The sequence below is a fragment of the Narcine bancroftii genome, chromosome 7 (assembly GCF_036971445.1).
Source record: "Narcine bancroftii isolate sNarBan1 chromosome 7, sNarBan1.hap1, whole genome shotgun sequence".
Lineage (NCBI taxonomy): Eukaryota > Metazoa > Chordata > Chondrichthyes > Torpediniformes > Narcinidae > Narcine > Narcine bancroftii.
Window position 1 is genome coordinate 6,779,890 of NC_091475.1, and position 23,870 is coordinate 6,803,759.

Here is a 23,870-nt window from a genome sequence, read left to right on the forward strand (position 1 = left end):
AATTCATTCTTCACTAAGCTTACATTCTTTCTTAGCTTTTCATAAGAACGATTTGTCATCGTAAATGCACAAAATGCTTCTTTTAAAAATCCTACATGGATGGTGCATATTACACCAGGTTTATTAACAATTTCTCCCTTCCTTTCTTGAGCAGAACAGTGTTAATTGTGTTGGCAACTTGCTTCAATACATTCAAAAAGAATCTACCACTGTTGGCTATTTGTTTGACCCAAGAGAATATTACAGCCAGTCATAATCTACTGTGAACGACACATACAGTTCCAATTAAATGCCCTTGTTGAACAATTAGGATCATAAACTGAGTTTATCCCTTTGCTGATCACAATCCTCAATATCTGTAAAACATTATAGTTTTGTTTATTGTTTCTTGCCATGTATATGGAGAAACAATTTTTAAAAAAAACATTGTTTTGCATACTATCCAGACAAGTTAACCCATTCTTGAGTGCAAGAGGCAGTGAAAAATAAAAGTGCACAGTGTAGTGTTATAGAGCAAGGTTCTGTTAAACAGTCCAAGGACAGAATATTTTACCAATGAAAGCTCCATTCCATTGTCTGATAACAGGAAAGAATCTGTTCTTGTATCTGATGTGTGTGCTTTCAAACTCGTGTACCTTCTGCCCAAAAGGAGGGGGAGGGGCGGTGGGGGGGGAGGGGGGAAGACAGGTCTTTTCATAGTTGTTTTGCCAAGGCAGCAAGATGTGTAGATGATTGATGGAAGAGAGTAGTACATTCACAACTTTCTGCAGTCTCAAGCAGATAAAAAGGGAATATTAACTTTTGCAAAAGAATACATGTTTCCTCTTGAAATTAATTCATGGCCTGAAATCAGTTATTTTCTTCATCAATTTCCAAAATAATAAAACCTCTGATTCAGAAAATCTGAATTAAAACCAAAACTGTTGGGAAATACTCAACAGGTCCACATCTAAAGCATTTCAGTTTCAAAAAAACTTCCTAAAGCAAGCTCTTGATCCATAACAAAACATATACCTTTTGCCTACATGTAGGCTGTTGGACTATCTGAAATCTAGTGTTCTACTTTGTGAATGTGTCCGTCTGCAACTCCAGCACTTCTATGGCAAAATGTGTTAGCTTCAATGAAATACCACATTATGCCTCTATTTCAACAGCATTAACTGCTTTAGAAGCAGCGGTCCATGTGAAAATATGGACCACGACAGAAGAGTGATCCTGAATATGGTCAGCTAAAAACATTTGGCAACCAAGGTCCACATTCCTTTATTACTTTCAAGATGTGTCCAGTAAAATGCTCAAGGAAAGTACAGGTTTAATGATTAATTTTTCATCAGTTATATTTGTAATTCAGTCTTCATGGCAAACAATCATGCATAATTTTGTTTTAAATGCAGCTTGATAGACTAGTTGAAAAACAGAGAGAGACTCACAGGCGGATGTTAGAGCAACTTCTCCTGGTAGAAAGATCTCATAAACAGACTGTAGAAGATTTGGAAGATGAGAAAAAAAAGCACGTAGAGTACATGGAAAAGAGTGATGAATTTACCAACCTCCTTGAACAAGAACGTGAACGGTAAGTTCGCAAAAGTATATTCAATTTTTCATCCCAGTTAAATACTGTGATTCGGCATCAGAATGAGGTGTGGAAACTGTGATAATGAATTGGAGGAGAATCTTAGCATGACGCTCATAACCTTTACAACTGCTACTTAATATCCTCCTGTATTAAATTTTCACTCCATTTGTCAATGCCAACAACAAAAAATGAGTAAATGCTTATTTTTTTTGGAGAACAGTAATCCAATTTATTAAAATGCTTATGTTCAAAAATTGGAGCAAATTTAAAACTCTGCGTTTGCTTTGATATTTTAAATTTGTGTAGCTAGTCTAAGGACAGGATAGATTTATAATGGCTGGAAAATATAAACTAAACATGGATCATGTTTGACCATAACCCTCCACTCCCTCCCCAAAGTCAACACCCAATCATGACTGGTTTCAAGGTGATATTTAAGGACCGATAGTGAGGTCAAGTCATTCAACTAAAATAGAAGCTCTGACAGAGGTTGTTGGGCCTTCAGATAGGAGATTCAAAAATGAGTACAACTTTAAAATTAGAAAGTGTTTCTCGCACCATACCTATGAAATAAAGCCAAGAGTCACATTCCTGAAAGCAACAAGATGTCACTTCAGTCCCAACCTTCCAGCTTCTCAGGATGCTCTGTATCAACTACAGTTAGGCATTTAACACCATCATGCCCTCAAGACTGATCAGCAAACTCCAAGTTCTGGGACAACACCCCACTGTGTAATGAGATCCTTGATTTCTTCACCTACAGACCACAATCAGTGAGAATTGATAAGAGCATCACCTCCACAATCTCCATCAATACCGGAGAACCACACAGCTGCGTTCTTCACCCCCTGCTCTACTCACTTAACACCCATGACTGTGTGGCTCAGTGCAACAACACCACTATCTACAATTTTGTTGATGATTCCATGGTAGAGAGTTGTATATAAAGAACTGATCATATATTTTTCTTCAGTGGCCTAAACCCCTTTCAAGTAAAGATTCTTTGTGCAGTGCCATTATGATCACATCTACCTGAATAACATGTTCTTACTCACGTAAGAAGGCATATGGTCTGCTGGCCTTCATAAATCATAGTCTAGAGTATAGGAGCTGGGAGGTGATGCTGCAGCTGTTTAAGGCATTGGCGAGGCCAGGTTTGGAGTACTGGGCTCAGTTCTGGTCTCCAAATTCCAAAGGTGGAAAGGGTGCAGAGAAGGTTTACAAGGATGTTGCCTGGATTACAGGGAGAGATTAAGGAGACTGGGACTTTTTTCATTGAAACGTAGACTTGATAGAGGTATTTAAAATTATGAAAGGAATAGATAGACTAGACATAAACAGACTCTTTTCCCTGATGGCAGGGGAAGTTGGAACAAGAGGCCATGAGTTAAGGGTAAGGGGGCAACACTTTAGGAGAAATATTAGAGGTGGCTTTTTCACTCAGCGATTGGTGGCAGAATGGAATGAACTTCCGAATGAGATAGTTGCGTCAGGGTCCCTCCTGTCATTTAAGAGAAGGTTGGATGTGTACATGGAGGTGAGGGGGTTGGAGGGTCATTGGCAGAGAGTGGGAGGTTTGAGTTGTTCTAGTGAACTGGTGCAGACTCGAAAGGCCGACCTGGCCTGTTTCTGCTCTTTAAATGGTTATATGGTTATCAAGGGGTGATCGGTCAGCATACTGGAGGAAGCTTGAAAACTTGGCTGAATGACGCACCTCCAACAACCTCGCACCCGATGTCACCGAAACCAAGGAGCTAATTGTTGACTTCAGGAAGTCAACACCTGGCCTGGTGTTTAATGATCACTGGGGGATCAGAGGTGGCGAAGGTGAGCAAATTTAAGTTCTTGGGAATCACTATCTCAGAGCTTCATCCAAGTTGCCTCCATGAGCAATTCCTATTTGATAGAGTCAACTTGAGAATATCCATGGCAAGAGTGTCCTTCAGTATTTGTCAACTGAATTGAATAATGTTGCCTTGATGATGAGAAAAGGTCACTGCCATTTCCTTCAAGTTGTAAAACAACCTCCAGATGGAAAAGGCTGGGTGTGAGAATGTTGAGGTAGAGCTGAATCCATGGTAATAGATCTGATCATTCTTTTAATTACTTTGTATAATATCATACACAGTGTATTTTGGCATCACAAGCAGCTGGTCACCCTTCCGTCCATTAACTCTCCCAAATGTGCCAAGATGTAGATATCCTGCATTTAATTGTGAACACACAAATTATTGCAGCATGTTTCCTGTATTATAATTTTGAAACATGATCCTTTTGTTCTCACTCTGAAAAATGGATTTTAAGAAAAATACCAGGTTACAAATTTTATAGTTGGATACTAATATTGCTGGTTTTCTAAAGGGGTTGTGATGTGAATATTATCCCAAGAATTTAACATTTCAATTTGCTGATCAGAGCTGGTCACGGTTCATCAGTTTACATTCGGCAAGATATAGTTTTCCCTCGGCATGAATCAAAATGTTCTGACCTTAATGACAAATTGCTCTAAAATCTTTTCAAAGCAAAGAGAGGAAATGTTGAATGCAGGAACAGGAGTGGGCTATCTAGCCTATTAAACCTGTTCCTCTGTTAAATCAGATTGTGGTGCGTTTGCCACAAACTCCATATACCCATTCTTTCCCACATCCCTTAATACATTTGTTTATGGGTATCAGTTAAGGAAGGTATGGGTTATGGGCATTGTGCAGGGAGGTGGGACTAGAAAGGGGTGTTTGGTTCGGTGGGACTAGAAAGGGGTGTTTGGTTCGGTGCGGACTGGAAGGGCCTAATGGCCTGTTTCCGTGCTGTAATTGTTATGTTATGTTATTGTTATGTTAAGGTGCCAGAGTAGTTCAAATCTAAAGCTGGCAAGGTTATGGAAGTGGCTTTCTTTTAGAAAAATAGATTTGTAACAGAGAGGGACAATATTTTGGAAAAAAACGTAATAAATTGGATTGTGGTACAACAGTCTTGACTTTGACCAGGACACTAAAACTGAATGCTGCTGGATTATACTTAGGTGAACATTCAAGGTTGGATAGAGGTTTGAATGCTAGGTGACAGAATTAATTAAGTCAACTTTTTTTTTTAATGACAAACGTCACGTGATTGTGACTGCCCAAACAGACATCAACACAGCTCAGTATTGGTAAAAGAATCAAATGTGAAATGGGTAAATGTTAAAGGAATATGATATTTTTGCAACAATTCTTTTGAATAACGTACATACTGACAACATATAGAAAAGGAATTTGAGCAGACCAAGGTTGGTTCATTGATGAAGAAATTCTGCTATTATGTTACAAGTTAAAACTGACCCATGTTAAGATGAAGAGAGCAGTGATGGAGAATAATTTAATCCATTGGGCAAAAAGCCACCGAGAAGTTTGAGAAATTAAGGAGGAATAATGTATAACATATTTTTGACAATTTCAGTTGTTTCAGTAGTGTGGACAGTAAAAAAAAACCAAGAGACGTGAACAGAAAGTGAGCATTAAATTGGATAGTGTGACATTTCCAACAATATATGAGAAAGAAAAGTTGGACAAAATTTAGAAAGGGCATGAGATTGGGGAAGGCTTTTTAAATAAAATTTCATTTCTCAATTCCACTAGAGCTTCAATTGTAAAAATAAAGTAAATAATTGCAACGAACCGTTGTAACTGCTCAACTATAAAAAAAATGTATTTTTTCCACTCCATACCAATGCTTGTTATAACTGCAAGCGTTCTAAGTGATCCTTTGCCATCCAATTTATGTTTTTTTTTCATTGGATCTTTCATGAGGCCCATTTTTGTTATTGTAGGAATACTCATGCCAAGTTTTTGCTTTGCATGTGCTTTCTGAAAATTACTACATCAGTGAGGAAACCATAGTCATAATATTTCCCGGGAAGTAGGAGCAAAATCACTCAGGGAATGTCGAGACTGGGGATCCTGCCAACTTTAACAACAGGACCTCAATATAGTTTTTAATCTTGCTATTTCCTGCTCATCAACCTGCTAAATTAACAACCACCAGTGCTCGGCAGGGGATAATCTTTGTCAATCTGGACAGCAGGATTCCAACATGGGACAGTTGATTAAAATTTACATAGGGCACAAAATTGGAGTACAAAAGGGTAGAAAAGTGGCCCTGAGGTAAACAATCAAACAGTCTCAATGAATGCTGGAACAGGCAGGAGGAGCCAAATGGCCCTCTCCAACTTACTTGTTTCATTGAGCACCAAAGGATAATATAGGATCACATCACCATTCTGATGGGCAACTCTACCACATGAAATATGATACAAGTCAGATGGTAAAATGGGCATTGCCATCCGTGGTTTCTACTCCAGCCAGCATAAGTGCTCTTCATGAGGGGTCAGCTCTCATCACCAATAGAACAGCAATCACCTTATGGAGTTGGAAACAGGTAGAAGAGAAATTAAAATAGAAGACACAACCAAGAAAGCCCATATCTGGCTGCACAGTTCAGAGAACACATCCAAAAGTGATAGGGCACAGTGGACATCAATCCAATTCTCCATGGTTCTTACCTTCTTTCTGTCAGTGACCATCACAGCATCCATACAACCAACAGGCAAAACCGAAGGTCACTGCAAAATAAGAACTCCAAACCAAATTCCAAATAAATTAACCTATGCCATTGCATGCAACAATTATTAGTCACCCTCGCTCATTTTTTTTTGAAGTCTGTCTTTTCAGTGTCTTAACCTGGCCTGGTGTTTGATGTTAATTTAGAGATGAAGCGTAGCAACAGTCCCCTCTGGCTCATAAGCCCAAATACACCAATGTGACCTTTTTAATGTTCACCCACTGGGTGCACTGTCGTCACCAGCTTTGTGAAATAATCTTCAAATTGCTTAGGAGGGTGACCCTCAGCTGGTCTGGATCTAGTTAGCCACTGGTGGAAGAGGGATAAGCAGTCTGGAATGGAACTGGGAAAGGAGCAGGGATAGGTGGACGTATCCTCTGAATGCACAACTGAACGGATTCCTATGCATTTAAAGCATCTCTCCCACTTTGGATCACTATCAAGGCCACCAACGCAAGATCCAAACACCTTGAAATCTTCTTACCCATGGTATGCCTCTCTTCACGGTTTCATGAGTCAGATTAATGTACCATAATTAGTGACAGCTACTCCACGCACAATGCACTTCTCTTAAACAGCTAACTGATCTTTTCCTTGGGCTAGTCATTCTTCTATAATATTTATTCAGCCAAAAAGCAACTGTTGCTAGAAGATTATTAACTCAGTGAAAGATGCCTGTGTCGTGCCCAGATCTTGCTGGTCTTTCAGCTCAAGTAGCTGCGCATAACAGAATATTGCAAACTGTTACTCTCTGTGGTCAAGAATGGCAGGTTGAGGTTTAGTGCAGGCACAGCAAAAGCACTATTGAGAAAAGCCACTGCACATCAAAGGGCTGAACCCATGGAAAAACTAGTTGGACCATCCAGAAATATACATGAAGGAAAATTGATGCAACGCTGATGTAATGCAAGTGGAATGATACGGTTTGTGCTGAGAATGGCAACATAGAAATGCACTATTATATGTTTGAAAGTGTTTGAATAAGTTAATCTTTTGAAAATAAATTCACACTGACTGGAAGTTAAAATTCTTTTAATGGTATCAGTAATCAAAGTTAAGCAGTCAACAGCAACAAACAAATTGGATCCCAAAATACCTGTGCCCATTTTCAAAAGTTTTCAAATTTCGCTCCCATAATCTTTAACATTCAACCATTTAACTGGAATTACTATTGATGTCATATAAATGGACTTAAATAATGTTAGAAATAAGCTTTTCATAGTTTATTTGAACATCCATCACCATATGTAGTGAGACCACTCTGCTAGGTTCAACTCTCCTCTGCCAAAGCCATTCACAGCTCAACTTGGAGAACAATAACATCACCTGGCAATTTTTTTTCTCTACAAAGACTTGCTTTAATCCTGCCTACTTACACCTTCACCAGTGTTTCTGGCATGTAAACCTATCCATTCAATGTCTCTTTTGCAAATGTTGCGCTGCTTTTCAAATCAAAAATCAATCTGCACCATACTTAGTCTGAATTTCCATCTCTAAGAGTTTGCATCTCTTATTCAACCCAGGGTTGATCTTGTCATTGGTACTTGGAAGAGTTTAATTGTGTTGTAGGATTGTTGAAAAAAAGTTGTGGAATCTTGAATAGTTTGGAGGTCTTTTTGCGAAAATATGGTAGTTAAAAAGGAATATACCAGAGAAATCTACTGTGCTCCACTTAATCATAACAGTTTATCATTATGTAAACATTTCAGTGTTTACCATAAGTTTCTAATTTATTTCACAATGCTTTGACAATGTTCACTAATCTAATTCTGTACGTGGCATTGTAATTCAATGTAATCATTTCCTTTTTGGTTATTGGCATCACATTTAGAGATTACATATGCTTGTGACTATGTGTTAAAAGCTCAAGATTGATGCCAGACTGCTGTATACTTTGAACGTATTTCATGGTTTCAATACTATGAGCTAAGACCCACCGCAGGTAACATCAAGTGATGTATTGATCCATTAGAGTCAAAGTATTATTTTATAAAATGTTGTCAATTTCTTCAATTGTAATTATCTATTAAATACCATAATTAGTGTTGTAGTTAATACAAGCAGAGAATACTTTGATTGCTAATTTCCAAATATTCATCTTCATTTGAATCTCATTTAACAATTGCAGAACAGAATTAAAATGCGACAAATTGTTTGAAAGTATTTTGAAATATAGTTCCCACCATTTGTTAAACATAACAGTCGATTCCGATACAACCGTCCAATTCTAGCTAATTTGTCACCATCATGTTTTAAAAATTGCATTGAATTGCGACTGCCATGTGCAGAGTTACATTGAAAATCTTTGTTTTACACACTATCCTGTTAAGTTAACCTATCCTTGAAATATAAAAAGTTGCGTAAAAGTAGAGTATAGAGTTGCAGAAAAAAAGTCCTGTTAAAACATTTTATGACTGCAGGGTCTGAGGTTGTGAAGAAACTGCCTTTGAACTGGGTGGTGGTGTGCTTTCAAACTCCTAGATCTTCAGCCCGACAGGAGGAGAGAGAAAAATCCCTTAAAAGAACAAATTCAATCTTCCAAGCTGAAGAATGAAGAATCGAAATACTGTGATTTTGAAGTGAAGGGTTTCTTTTTCCCCAAAAACAAAATCTAAGTTGTATACAGGATCAAATGTCCCGGTCTGTGACAGATTTTGAGGTATTACTTTAGCTTAATGGCAGTGCTGCCAGAGCTGGGAGAGCAGGAAGCGGATACAGTGCTCCTCCATGTAATCCTTCTATCCATCATAACACAAGCGGCCCCGTACAGATTTAAACAGCCTGGTAAAGGGGGCAATAAAACTCTGAGGGGACTCTCTTTTTGCTTCCCTTTCTCTGACAGGAAGAGGCACTGGGCAATGCTAATGGTGACTAAAGGAAATTTTGCGTGATCTATCATTTCTGTTTTATTACATGACAATAAATCTGATCTGATCTAGTGTTATTTTGTTCTGATGGATTATCCTTAATGAAGAAAGCAAATGCACCAGCACATATCCATTTGATTTTATAAGCACAGTACAAAGAGTATTCTGAGATATAGACATGACATGATGCGCTATTAAGTAATTCTTAGATCATTTCAAGGATCCATGACCAACAATGAGATTTTCCCCCCTCAGTTATTCACCCGTCGTAACCAAACACGAAACACCATCACTTTGCCAGTCACATATTTGAAATATGGAAAAGTACTATTTTAGAGTTCAATTGGATAAGTCTGCAAAATGTTCCACACTTCAAAATATCTATTCCTGCAATTCCATCTAAATTTTTTCAATTATTCTGGGGAAAAAGGATTTCCCCACACCCACCCCCCCACCCCCCACCCCCCACCCAGGTCTTTCTTTTTAAGTGGCACATCATGTATTTGTATACCTGCTGTTCAGTCTTATTATACAAAGTCAATTTTTAGCTCTAATTTCATAATCACCTGACTTTTTTTTTCAATCCTTCAGTGATGCAATGTTAAATCCTGGACTAATCAACCCTGTGTTTGCAAGAAATCATGTGGCAAGCTAACCTCCTCTGATTAGAAAAAATGAATTACTTTGCATACAGACAAAAATAAATACACACATTTTTCCCGAGTTCTACTTGAAATAAACAGTAACTGCATCATTTATATTGCGCCAAAATATTGTGAAAACTATCAAGTTTGGACTATTCATGGACATGATTTTTTTTTAAATTAACACCAGGACACTTTTTGTGTTTTATTTGTTCACGGGATGTGGCGTGTCTGGCTAAGATCGCAATGACTGCCCCTCCCACACTGCCCCTGAATTGACTGGAATTTCAGAACAGCTTCATTAAAACAGGATTTTTAAAAAATCTAATGTTTCCCTTCCCTATTGCAAGTAGGTCCACCCTAAACTCTCCAGTCCATCAACTTAATCAAAAACATTCATTAACAGAAACACTCTCCAAACTCTTCATTTCCATTCAACACAGAATGAAATATAATACTCCATACAGCAAGGGCCAAATTAATGTTTCATGCAAATTTATCTTACAATCTGGAATCTGGACTCTGTGTCTCGATCTGGAAACAACAACAACTGCAAACTCTCTCCCAAGTCATTCACTATCCCCCAACTTGAAAATCACTGACTTTTCATCATCTTATGAGGCAAGGTTAGCAGAGCTGGGACTTTTCTCTTTGAAGCGTAGAAGGATGAGAGGAAGCTTAATAGAGGTCCACAAGATTATGAGAGACATAGATAGGGTGGACAGTCAGCACCTTTATCCCAAATAGAAATAGCAAATTCCAGAAGGCACATGTACAAAGTGAAGGGAGGGAAGTTTAGGGGAGACATCAGGGATGTTTTTTTTTAAAAACACAGAGTTGTGGGTGGCTGGAATGCCTTGCCAAGGTTGGTGGTTGTTTCATCTTGTATTCATATGTGTGAGTTCTTAGGCAACACATGGATGAAGGAAAAGGTTCTTTACTTTCTTCTTTTCTTTAGCTTGGCTTTGCAGATGAAGATTTATGGAGGGGTAATGTCCACGTCAGCTGCAGGCTCGTTTGTGGCTGACAAGTCTGATGCGGGACAGGCAGACACGGTTGCAGCGGTTGCAAGGGAAAATTGGTTGGTTGGGGTTGGATGTTGGGTTTTTCCTCCTTTGTCTTTCATCAGTGAGGTGGGCTCTGCGGTCTTCTTCAAAGGAGGTTGCTGCCCGCCGAACTGTGAGGCGCCAAGACGCATGGTTTGAGGCGATATCAGCCCACTGGCGGTGGTCAATGTGGCAGGCACCAAGAGATTTCTTTAGGCAGTCCTTGTACCTCTTCTTTGGTGCACCTCTGTCTCGGTGGCCAGTGGAGAGCTCGCCATATAACACGATCTTGGGAAGGCGATGGTCCTCCATTCTGGAGACGCGACCTACCCAGCGCAGTTGGAACTTCAGCAGCGTGGATTCGATGCTGTCGGCCTCTGCCATCTCAAGTACTTCGATGTTGGAGATGAAGTCGCTCCAATGAATGTTGAGGATGGAGTGGAGACAATGCTGGTGGAAGCGTTCTAGGAGCCGTAGGTGATGCTGGTAGAGGACCCATGATTCTTTACTTTAAAGTTGATAAATAAACAGCACATGAGGCATGCCATGAGGCTGCAAGCCTCCATTACAGATTTTGCATACTGTGTCAGCCCCCTGCTGGCAGCCAAGTCTAATCAAATAGGAACATGATCAAATAGATCATGATCATTACAGTGGTGAAGGCTGAAACATTTAGGGGCATTTAAGAGTGTTACAGGGTTGGTTTAGTCTTTTTTTAAAGGAATATATGGGTAGGTACAACATCGAAGGCCAAGGGACTTCTATTGTGCTATATTGTTCTAAGTTCTAACACTCCTATGAAGTACCTTTGCACATTTTACCCAAATAAAAATTATATGCAAATACAGTTTATTGCTAACAAGATACAAGAACACAAGAAATAGGAGCAGGAGTAGGCCACCTGGACCATCGAGCCTGCTCCACCATTCAGTGAGATCATGGCTGATCTGATGATGGGCTCACCTCCACCTACCTGCCCTTTCCCCATATCTCTTAATTCCCCATATCTCTATTCCAATTTTGTCTTAATATTTACTGAGGTCACCTCCACTGCTTCAACAGGCAGCAAATTCCACAGATTCACCCCCCTCTGGGAAAAGCCGTTCCTCCTCACCTCTGTCCTAAATCTACTCCCCTGGATCTTGAGGCTATGTCCCCTAGTTACAACTTACCAATCTCTATCTTATCTGTCTTTCATAATTTAATACTTTTCTATTCTTCATTCTTCTGAATTCCTGCAAGTTCAGATCCAGATGATATAATCTCTCATAGGAATAGCTTTATCAATGCAAAAAAAAGCCTGCAAATGGCTTTAACCTTGCAAAAAAAAGGTAAAACTCCAATACAAGATTTCAAAGGGTGGATTTTTAAAACATAAATTAAGTATATGAATGTGGAGAATGAGGATACTTTCCATATAATATTTTTGAATATCCTACATAAGCCAACTAATCAATACAATGTCCTTTTACTGGCTTGATAAACAAAAAGCACAAACCATTTGAGTGGGAAAGAGATTTAATGGGCGACTAAGTCAGTTTCTCTGTATATTTTGGCACAGCTGGATGCCATGAGTAGAATGATGAAAGGGTACAACTTTGAACAGAAGGATTTTACATTAATGCTGGGGCTTGTTTGTGTTATGTATAACTATGACTCCATCAAGCTCAGGAAGGCACCTTGGCTGGCATAGATGATGTGAACCAAAAGTCCTGTTTCCATGCTATATAGCTTTAGGGCTCTAATTCCACTTCTCCACTCTGGAATGGTGACAGCAAAATCTCAAAATCACTTCCTGACTTTATTTATTGATGTACTTTCCAGTATTTTCCATACTTTAAATTCTGGGATATGGGGGAAGAATGAACTACTTGTTCCTTGAAACCCATCACATCATAGTTTATCTACAAGCATGCCCATCTTGAACCTGCTGCTTCATTTAATTATATTTTACTGATATTTTTGGATATCTCAAATGCAGCAATCTGATGGATTCAACCATTAGGGGAGAGAATTCAGAAGTTTACCACACTATTTTAAAAATAAAAATGTGCTTTCAAGTTTCACTTTTAGTAAGCCCCACATTTATTAATAAACGCATGCAAAATCATGAATAAAAATAATACCTTTTGCTCGGCCCTGTCTACATTTTGATGAAGGCCTCAAGCCTGAAACGTTGGTTGTATATCTTTGTTATCTAAAGGACACTGTTTGACCTGCTGAGCTTCTCCAGCGTGTGTTTTTACTTCAATCACAGTCTCTGTAGACTTTTGTGTTTTACTCATAATACCTTGCAAATTAGCTAAAAATAGGAAGGCATCGTGGAGCCTATTTTGAATAGTACATTGCTAATTACTGAATGAGGACATCGATTTTCATTCTAATTGTTTAAAAAATATCCAGAAAACTAATCTCTATCAATTAAACGTGAAATTGACATTCCTGTGGTGAGATTTGATCATGCCGTGCACTGGCCAACAAATTAATGTTTTTAATCAGGTACATCTCAGACCACTAAGTCTAAGAACTGGCAGGACGAGAATGGAAATTCCCAAATGGAAATATGCTCATGTTTGGTCAAGACAAAGGGCATTCTTTCTGCATGTCTGAAAATTACATAAATATGAGAGAGCAACTACAAAACATTTGTTTCTGACAATCACAAATGTTCATTGGGTTGTACTTGTACAACAGAGGACAGTAAACTTGACTTGGATATCGAGCAAACGATGCAATGCTAAATGGAGTAAACGTATTGAACCATTGATCACTACTAGTTATCCTGTTCTGCTTCAGGTCCTGCCAATGGATTTTGCACTGTGAAACATAATATACTTTAGGACTGGATACAGTCAGAGTAACACCTTATATCATCAAAAACCCTAATCTGATATTACATCTTTTCTTGGTCTTTAAAATCCTTTATAACCGGAATTTGTTATAGCAATATTAAGTATCTTGAGATGTTTCACACAACTAGACAACAAATAGTAATTATGGCCATATTAAGAAGCACTGCATCAGATGAAAATTAAATATGCAGGAACAGAATTCCATAGTTCATGATCCAGGCAGCTGAAGCCCCCAGTGACACATGATGGATAGATTAAAATTGAAGATGTACGGGCAGCTAAACCAAAGAAACGCAGGGGCCTTAAAAAGTTATGAAGGAAGTTCCAGAGAGCCAGGAAAGTATTATAGCAGCAGGGTTATCTCAACAACTATTTAGGATAAGAAATCCCTAGTTTCTTTTTCATTTCCAATCAACCCTCTGTTAATTTATTTTAAAATCCATTGCGTAACTGAAACATTGGCAAAAAATACCAAAACTAGCATCTTAAAATAAATTCACAAATAAAGAGGTCAAAATGTTGATTTGGTTAAGATTTTAATCTTTGAAAAAAATCCAACGTAACTGAAACCACTTCTGCTCTGCTTTCAATTCTTAGCTTTTGACTTGATTGAGTATTATACCATCTTAATTTGGACAGCGAGGTTATCTCAAAGTTCTGTATTTTTCACTCAGCCATGCACACTTTCCCTCCAAGCTGTGTTTCTGTGCACATGCACACACGTTTTGCAACCAGCGCACAAAGGAAATTAATGTGCTCACACAATGGGAGTTACCGAAAATAATGTAGTAATTAATAATTTTACTTATTGAAAATAATCTCTGCATTATATTAAAACATGCCAATACAGTTTTATTAGCCATGAGAGATTGGCTGTGCCAAAATCATTCAAGACTTAATTTATTATGATAGTAGTAAAACAGTGTCGTATTGCATGAAATTTGTTTTTCCCCGCTGCAAGACAGACAGATTTGCCACTGGCAGGAATTGCCTAAGCGCCTCTTACAGTCAGAGAGAAAGAAGCAAAAGAGAGAATCCCCCAGAATCACCAAGTGTCCGTAGATTCGCCTCCAGCCCCCGCAGCCACACAAAATCCAGTCCAAACCATTGGCAACCTGAGCTCCAGATCCCCACCTCTGACATGCCCTTCAGCACCCTCAGCATCTCCTCACATCCCGGTTCCGATACCTGGTACCTCTCCAGCCTGTTCGAGCCAATCTCGAGCCCGCAGGTTCCTCACCTCGAGTCTCCAGCAGCCCACTGCATGAACTGGCCCCTCAGCTGCAGAGTCCCCTTACTGGTTCGGCACCATGATCACCATCCCCACGGGTCATCTCCTCTGCTTCTCCCTCTCACATGGGGGGGGGGGGTGATCTTCCAGTCCTCTGGTGCCCTACTCTAGTCCTTCACTTCCCCGGAGTCTGCAGCCCTTCACGGCTGCTGCCGATTAATAGGCGCTGCCATCTTGGGCGCAAATCCACAGTCATGGGATTGCAAATAAAACCCCCACGTTGGCTCGTGCCGCCATCAAAAAAAAAATCTTGAAACAATTTCAAGTTTACATTTGGACAAGCATTCAGTGCACACATAACTTTGTCACAGGAAAACAATTTGTACAACATAAGATTTGTGCACACATGAACCACTGCAACTGTAACATCAAAAGCCAATGGAGTAGTTGGCAATCTGTCCATTATCTAAGCAATAAAATGGCGTCACAGTGCAAAACAAAGGATATTAAAAATAAATGTAAGCAAATTGAAGCCCATGGCATACTCATAATCAGATTTCTTTGCTCAGAGACCAACAAATTTCTGAATTGCGCAAGATCTTGGCTGGTGCTTCATTGTATCTGCGTAGTTTTGAGTTGAAAGGTCAAAATTGAATTCCATTCTAATTCTGTAAGTTTCTAATTTCTTTCCATTATAATTGCACATTACTGTAATATGTTTACATGATAGTTATGGAATGCTCCAACAAATCGACCACAGATTACAGCTTGGAAGTAGAAGTCTGCTTTGTGAAAATACAGCCTTAAATAGTAATCCCTGGAATAGCACAAACTATATCACACCATATTTCACAACTGAAAGAATGGCACGATATTCAATTATGTCCATCATAAGAAATAGCAAGAGTATTCAAGGAAATGCTGGAAGAATCCAGAAGGGCAGACAGCAGCCACAGGTAGAAATGGTCCATATTTCCTGTTTCAGACCATGTATCAAGACTACAGTGAAGAGGATGATTTAACATAGATAAAAGGGGAGGGGTCCCAGAGATCATAGGATAAAGGTGTGGAAGCTGGGGAGACAGGTCAAGGGATAAACTGCAAGGAAGGTGGGGGGTGAAGAAAAGTAGGAGATGGGGAGAATTAAGCACAGCAGTTAGGTAAAGAATAGGAAGGAACAGCTGGTCATCAATTATAAATGCAAGATATGGACTGGTTCAGTACAATATTTTTTTACACCAATTAGATCTTACCCCACAAAAGTTACACAGATCAAAAGTCAAAATTTCAGAGCTGTGTTTCAGATGTAAAAGTGTGGCTATTTTAGCAAGAACTCGCAGAAAAATTAACCAGGCTAACAGAAATGGTCTTCACGGGCAACCCGGAGCGATAACTATTCAGTAATTTAATGGAAATAAGCGACAAATTGACCAAATATCAAACCTCATTTATAAAAATAGCACTGGCAGTAGCGAAAAAATGTATCGCGATCATTTAGAGGTCAGACTCCCCTCTACTTATACCGCGATGGACTGTGGAAATGAACAGCTGTATACCTATTGGGGAAAAATAAAATCACATAACTTGAAGAATAAATATGATACTTTTGTAAAGGTCTGGCAGCCATACCTGAAGCGCATAGGGGCTCAGATACAGTAATACAAAGGAACAAAAAAAGGTATTAAAGTAACTAATATACAGTATATACAAAAACTTAGCTTTCCCAACTGTACTCTATATATTTAAAATATATGTAAGCTCTGACGGTGAACGGGTCTGTATGTAGGGAAGGGGAGGAGGGGAAGAGGGAGGGACTTTTTGGTATTTTGCTTGTATTTTGAGAAAAAAGTTTAATATTAATAAATAAAATAATAAGATATTGTATATTTAAAATGTTACTAGGTTTAATTTTGAAAATAAATAAATAAATAGAAATTTTTCGGCCAAAAAGGAGGGTGGTGAGATTATCTAAAATGAGAAAAATCAATGTTCATGCCATTAGTTTTAAGGCAGTCGAAGAGAAAATTTATCTATTATACCTCAAGTTTATGTTTGGCCTCACTCTGACAAAGGATGAGGCCAAGAACACATACTGCATGTCATTGGAACAATGGTTAGGGATGGAGGGGGGAGGGGGGGGAATGTTTAAAATGCTTGACTACAGGAAGTAAACATTGGTGGGGGGGGTGTTTAAAATGGTTGGTACAGAAAGTAGCATCCACATCCATCTGGTTCAGATGCAAATTGTTGACTGACAATTTTTTCCGCACAGCCTATCAGTCAGCAAAAATCCAAGAAATATTCTGATTGTGTTTGTGCTGTCTGATCAAGTTCATGGAAAGTGACCCAAGATAGCATTGTTAGTGTGGGTGGCAGGGAAAAGGGGGCAGAGGAAGCAGGCAGACAAGACAAATGACCATTCACAAATTTGCCAAAGTGAAAACAAGTGAAACAAATAGCAAGTTAAAGTTACCATCAGTTCAGGCATGATTTGAATCAATGCGGAGGAGGCTTGCAAAACCAAATCGTCTATTCCTATGCGTATTTCATCATCAAAGAGCTATACAGCATGGAAAAAGGCCCTTTGGCCAAACTTACCCACATTGAACAAGTAACCAATCTGAGCGAGTCTCATTTACTTGCAGCTGGCCCTTATCCCTCTATGTACCTGCCCAAATGTCTTCAAAACGTTTTCCTCAGAGCATTCAAACCCCACACGAGCCAGTCTGAAAAGCTTCCCCCTCACGCTCACTTTAATTTTCTCCCCCATCACCCAAAACCAGTGCTTCTCAACTAGTGGGCCATGGCATGTTATGCCGGAAGCTGGGTGGGCCTTGGACAGAAAAAGGTTGAGAACCACTGCCCTAAATCTATGCTCTCTAGTTTAAAATATTCCTTCCCGGGTGAAAATAGCACTCTCTGGTGTGGAGGTGCCCATGCTCAGGGCAAGAAAAAACTCCAAGGAGGGATTAATTCAGCCCGTGATATCACGGGCACCAGTCTTTATCCCTTCGAGGACATCTATAAGAGGCAGAGTCTTAAGAAAGCAGCCTCTATCTTCAGGACCCCAACCCTCTTTACTCTGCTACCATCAGGAAAAAGGTACAGGAGCTTGAAGACAAGCACAAGGACAGCTTCTTCCCCTCCGCCATCAAATTCCTGAATGAATAATAAATCATAGACACTGCCTCACCTTGACTTGTTCTTGCACTAATTTTATTTATTTTGTAAGGTGGTTTATGTAAATGTTTGTACTGAGATACTGCTGCAAAACAACGAATTTCGTGGCACGTTCACTACAATAAATTTTGATTCTGAAAAGGCTATAATGATTCACTCTATTCACCGCTCAGCCTCCTGTGCACCAGGAAAAAGTCCTTGCCAATCCAGCCTCTCCTCATAACTCAAACCGTCTTGTCCCAAGAAAATCCTGGTGAATCTTTATTGTACCATTCCAGTTCATCAGAATCAGAATTTTGTGTCATGAACATATCGTGCAAACATTTCTAGAAACCACATTTCAAAATAAATGGTGCAAGAAAAGGAAAAAGACAAAGCGAGGTAGTGTCTAGGGTTCGTTGTCCTTTCCGAAATCTGATGGCAGCTGTCTTTGTGGTGCTGAGAAGCTGTCTGTTTAAACTACATGTTTTTAGGTTCACATTTGTGAGTCTAATATGCCACAGACAGTCTGGCATGCTTTGCAGACCCTTCCCTTATGGCTTCAGATGGTGAACCAGGTTTTTGTAGTAGGATTTACACTTGCCTCTGGATGAATGGTCTCAAGCTTCAGGACGCTATTATCCTGCAATGATCACGAATATGGGGACAACTTCTCAAGATTCCCCAGTCACTCCACACGCTTCCTGCTGTTTTCCCTCGCCTTATCACTCATTCCCAATGGAGCTCCCCAAAGGTGCCTGGATTAAAACTCCATTTGCCACTCTTCTGCCCAGCAGCCCAAGCCATCTGCATTTTCCTTCAATAAAAAGTTTTCCTTTTCATTGCAACCGTTTGACCACCAGGAGCAGGAGGAAGAGAATTGGCCCTTGTGGAATACCACTAGTTTCACCCACTGTACCAATTTTGGATCCAATTTCCCCGCTTTTGCTTTGATTTCTTGTGCAGAAAATAAAACAGCACCGAGGACAAAGTGAGAGAGAAATCAAGCACATGGAGAGAAAAGCAGAAAAGATCGGCTTTAGTTTTTTTTTTGAGTTAATAAAATTCCTCAGTTCCAAATTTGTTGCTGGGACAAGCCTGGGAGATAAGCAGGAATTATTGAAGATTCTGCCACTAAAAATTCACACCCCCAAAGACCACACTTCCACTGTTTCAGCAGGTAGTAGCAAAGCAGCATAATGAATAGCATATAGAATTATTTTTGTGCAACTCCAGTAACACCTGGTTCAATACTGACCTCAGGTGCTGTCAAAGTTCTAATTTACTTTCAGAAGACATCAGACACAACCCTGAGATTCTTTGTCCTGCAGAATTTCTACTCATCAGTACTACTCAAGAAATGTAAATGAAGAAAGAAATGTAAACAGACTGACTGCAAATACAGAAAAACTAAATATTTAATCATAAATAATTAGAGGAGTCTCTGAATATGTCTGCTGTTTAGGAGTCTGATGGTTGAGGGGGAGCAACTATTCCTAAATCTGGAGGTACAAGTCCTGTGGGACCTGAACCTCTTTCCTGATGGCAGCAGCAAGACGATTGCTGCTGGTCTCCAAAGGCAGCGTGCACATGGATGTTCTCGATGGTGGGGAGAGTTTTGTCTGTGATGCACTGGGCTGTGTCCACTACCTTTTCCAGAGCTTTCTGCTCAGAGGCATTTGTGCCCCCATTTGACTGTGATGGAGCCGGTCAGCACAATTTCCATTACATATCTGTAGAAGTTTGCCAAGGTTTCCGATAACATACAGAACCTCTGCAAAGTCTTGAGGAAGTAGAGGCGATGACGTGCTTTCTTCACGATGCCATTAATGTGTGACTCCCAGGAATTTAAATTTGCTTACCTTCTCCATCTCTGTTCCCTCAATAATCACTGGATCATACACCACTGGTTTTCCTCTCCTATAGTCCACAATTAGCTTCTTGGTCTTGGTGACATGGAGGAAGAGGTTATTGGCCAAGTTTTCAATCTCCCTCCTGTATGCTGACTCATCGCCTCTTTTTATACAGCCCACTACGGTTCATCATTGAGTGCCATTGGTCAGTAGCAATTTACACAGGTTAGCACACTCTCCTTGGGCACCAGAATGATTGATGTCTGTTTGAAACAGGTGGGTACCATACCCTGCCTGAGTGAGATGTTGAAGATATCCGTGAATACATTGGCCGGTTGGTCTTCAGTCCTCGGTCAGGTACTCTGTCTAGACCAGATACTTTCCTTGGATTCGCTATCCTGAAGTCAGCCCACACATCATCCTCAGCTACTGACAATAGAGGATCATCAGGAGATGTAGGAGTGTGCAGTGGGCCTTCCTTGTTCTGGTGGTCAAATCGGATATTGAAGGAATTGTGCACATTTGGAAGTGCTCAACATTAGCAAAACTAAGGAGATGATTGTGGACTTCAGAAGTCAGGGGAACACAACCCAGTCCTTAGCAAGGGATCAGTAGTGGAGAGGGTCAAGAACTTCAAACTCCTGGGTGTCATCATCTCTGAGAATCTGTCCTGAAGCCTCCATGTTGATGCAATCACAAAGAAGGCTCGCCAGCAGCTATACTTTGTGAAGTGTCTGAGGAGATTTAGTATGTCTCCGAAGGCTCTCGTAAACTTCTACAGGTGTACCGTAGAGAGCATTCTGGCTGCTTGCATCACTGCCTGGTATGGAGGCACCAAATATTAGGACAAGAAAAAAATCCAGAGGGTTGTTAACTCAGCCTGCAACATCACAGGCATCAGACTTCACTCCATCGAGGACATCTACATGAGGCAGTCTCAAAGACTCCCACCACCAAGCCCACGCCCTCTTCACTCTGCTACCATCAGGATAAGATACAGGAGCCTAAAGACGAGCACTCAGTAGCACAAGGACAGCTTCTTCCCCTCTGCCAACAGATTCTTGAATAATCAATGATTTCATGGCTTGTTCATGACAATAAATTCTGTTTCTTCTCTTAAGTACCTTAATTTCTGATGCTGCACCTTGTACATCTAAGATCATATTTAATCCCCTTAATAGCAGGTTTCCAATGGGTCAACATTAATCCACAGTCTATTTGTGTGTAACGGAACAACAAATTAGATAAAGCTAGTTGGGGCCAAATTTGGAGTATTGTGTGCAGTTCTCGTTGCCAAATTACAGGAAGGATATCAGTAAGATTGAGAGAGAGCAGAGAAGATATACTAAAATATTGCCGAGTCTTCAGGAGTTGAGTTAAAGGGAAAGATGAAACAGATTAGGATTTTATTCCTTGGAGCACAGATGGTGAATGAGGAGAGATTTGATAGAGGTTTACAAAATTATGAGGGGGATAGACAGAGTAAATGTGAATAGGCTCTTTCCACAGATTTGGAGAGAAAAATATGAGAGGACACGACTTCAAGGTGAAATGTTTAGGGGAACATTGGGGGAGATCTTCTTCACTCAGAGTGATAGGAGTGTGGAACAAGCTGACGTAAATGTGGGCTCAGACTTAAGAATAAATTGGATAGATACATGGATGGGAGAGGTCTGAACGGTTATGGAATGGGTGCAGCTCAGTGGAATAGCGGAATGATACTTAGGCACAGACTAGAAGGGCCAAATGGCCTATTTTCTGTGCTGCAGTGTTCTATGGTTCTAGTCCAAGTTCCAGTCAAAATAAGGCTTGCATCAGATGTGCAAAAAAAATCACCGCTGGCTTTTCTTGGAGATAAAAAAAAACAGCAAAACTGTCCTACCCTCTTGCATTTGCTGGGTGTCATGCTCACATCCGAATAGTTTGGCCCATTTTTAATCTGGTCCTCAATAGTGAGCAGGAATTGAAAGCTATTGTTGTATTGGCATTTTAATCCTATTTCACTCTCATAACATGAGAGCCCAACTCTGTAATTCAATAGCCTACCTGGGAGTGCATGACTGATAGTTTATTTTTCTTTCTTAGGACAAACATTTATCACAATATCACAAAAAAAGTCGGCACCATTGCTGACCATCTTATAAAGCAATACTTTTCCAGCTCGTTTTATAATCTCAAGACAGACATTCATTTTAAATTGTTCAATATCCTCGTTAAAGTATTCGAGCGAATGCAATAAATTGTAACGGAGAAAATGCCCAGGAGATTCACTGAGATACTGCTTAGAATGGATTGTTTCAGTTATGAAGGGAGACTGGATTAGCTATGTTTGTTTTCATTGATGCAAAGAAGGCTTAAGGGATACTCAAGAAAATGCACAAATTGGCAGTCTGGTCTGCTGCTTCCCCAAAGTTTGCAACCCCTCATGGTACACTGCCCAGGACAGGCACCGCCATCTTGGGCACAGACTCCACGGTTGCAGGATTTTTTTTTAATCCTTTGGCGCATATGACGGGCCACTTAAAGCTTGTACAGGGCCATTAGCATTAGCACCAGGCAACAGGACCCTGCAGATCAGCATTCTGTCTCTGCTCCTTGGACTCCTGGGTCCGTACCAGCTGCAGTGCTGATATTAAAACAGCTCCAGAGGCAGCGCCGCCATTTTGTCAAATTCCAGTGCCTCTGCCTTCTGCCTCCTATCATCTCCTGGCTTCTCACTCCCCCCCCATTTCTTCGCCCATCACCTGCCAGCATGTGCTCCTCCCCCCTTCCCCCACCCTTTTATTTGGGTTTCTACCCTTTTTTTGACTCTACGGATGGTGCCCGACCTGCTGTGTTCCTCCAGCATTTTGTGTGTGGCGTGACTCACGCCATTTGCTGCTCTGAGGTCGAGATCTCTGGGACTAGTACAATTAAATGTCCACTAAATATGAAATGTGAAGCATTTTGCTTACTGTTACATGGTCTCTTGAAGGCAAAAAGGACTGGAGCAATGCTGGACGGCATTCAATTGTCTTGCAATTGCTGCTGGATACAGTAAATCAACAAGAATGCTCAAAAGGACACAATATTTCGACAAGTAAAACTTTTTCCAGCTTGGAAATGATAGATAAATAATGCATTGCGCCAGGAAATTATATGGAAGCATCTCAAAAGTTCCAACTTGTTAAATAACAAGGCCAAAATGTTGTAAGCCTCACCAAAGTCCCAAGAGAGAGCCCATATGTCAGCCAGCTCTCCGAGGCTTGCAGTGGACGTCTTGTGCACAAATTTATAGCGCACACACACCACCCTGCTTTATCTGTGGAATATAGGGCCTTCTTGTTAAGACTGTGGCTTGAAATGAAAAAAAAAGTTCATCATAACAATTATAAGGCATTAATGGAGAAAGAATCAAGAAGGGGGTGGGGGGAGAAGTTAAGTTATGAAAATTCATTATGGGTCAGAAGTTTACCCAAATAATTAGTGAGATTCCTACTCCATTCAAGTCGAAAGACGTGATCACGACGCCATTAAAATTCAGAATCCATGAGTGGAAACAACAGCTTCTTTTACACTTGCATGTGGTCCCTGGAATTAACTAAAGGGTCAAGTGTGAAAGCAAAAATTGTCTGAACGCCGGCGTGAGATGATATCATCTCACGCCGGGGGTAGACTGCCTCGACCCCCCCTACGGCAATCCCTGGCGACTGCAGACGCCAGCATTGCAATCAGTTAAATGTGAAACTGAGAAATGCATTCAGACATTTCCAATTGAAGGTAGAACAATCCTATCCCCGGGGATGGCTCCTTGTAAGTGTGAAAGCGTGCAGTGTCCCAGTTAAGAGTGACCAAGTGAGAACAGCGAAAGAATCGTCATTCTGAACCATGATACTGAACGGCCAATTTACTGGGACACAAGTATAAAAGGTGCTAATGTGTTGTTTTATTTTAAAATAACCTTCAATAACTTAATTGGTTCTCTTAGTGATCAAATTCAAAAAAATCTGAATCAAAAACTACAAAATACAAGAATCAGAAGCAACATCTGGTGTAAAGGGAAACCC

The 23,870-nt window shown here is 40.1% G+C and overlaps 2 protein-coding genes across 5 annotated transcripts in view; one reads left to right on the top strand and one right to left on the bottom strand.

Moving 5' to 3' along the window:
• cmss1 (cms1 ribosomal small subunit homolog) overlaps positions 1-23,870 on the bottom strand; it is a 222,481-nt gene that overhangs the window by 111,090 nt on the left and 87,521 nt on the right. The gene's annotated exons all lie outside the window — the stretch shown is intronic.
• The window catches only part of filip1l (filamin A interacting protein 1-like), a 154,900-nt gene that overhangs the window by 71,137 nt on the left and 59,893 nt on the right, over positions 1-23,870 (top strand). For all 4 annotated transcript variants that reach the window (XM_069888694.1, XM_069888695.1, XM_069888696.1 and 1 more), the window contains one exon: positions 1,395-1,573. In XM_069888694.1, the coding sequence (XP_069744795.1) occupies positions 1,395-1,573 (179 nt within the window). The remainder of the gene's footprint in view (positions 1-1,394; positions 1,574-23,870) is intronic.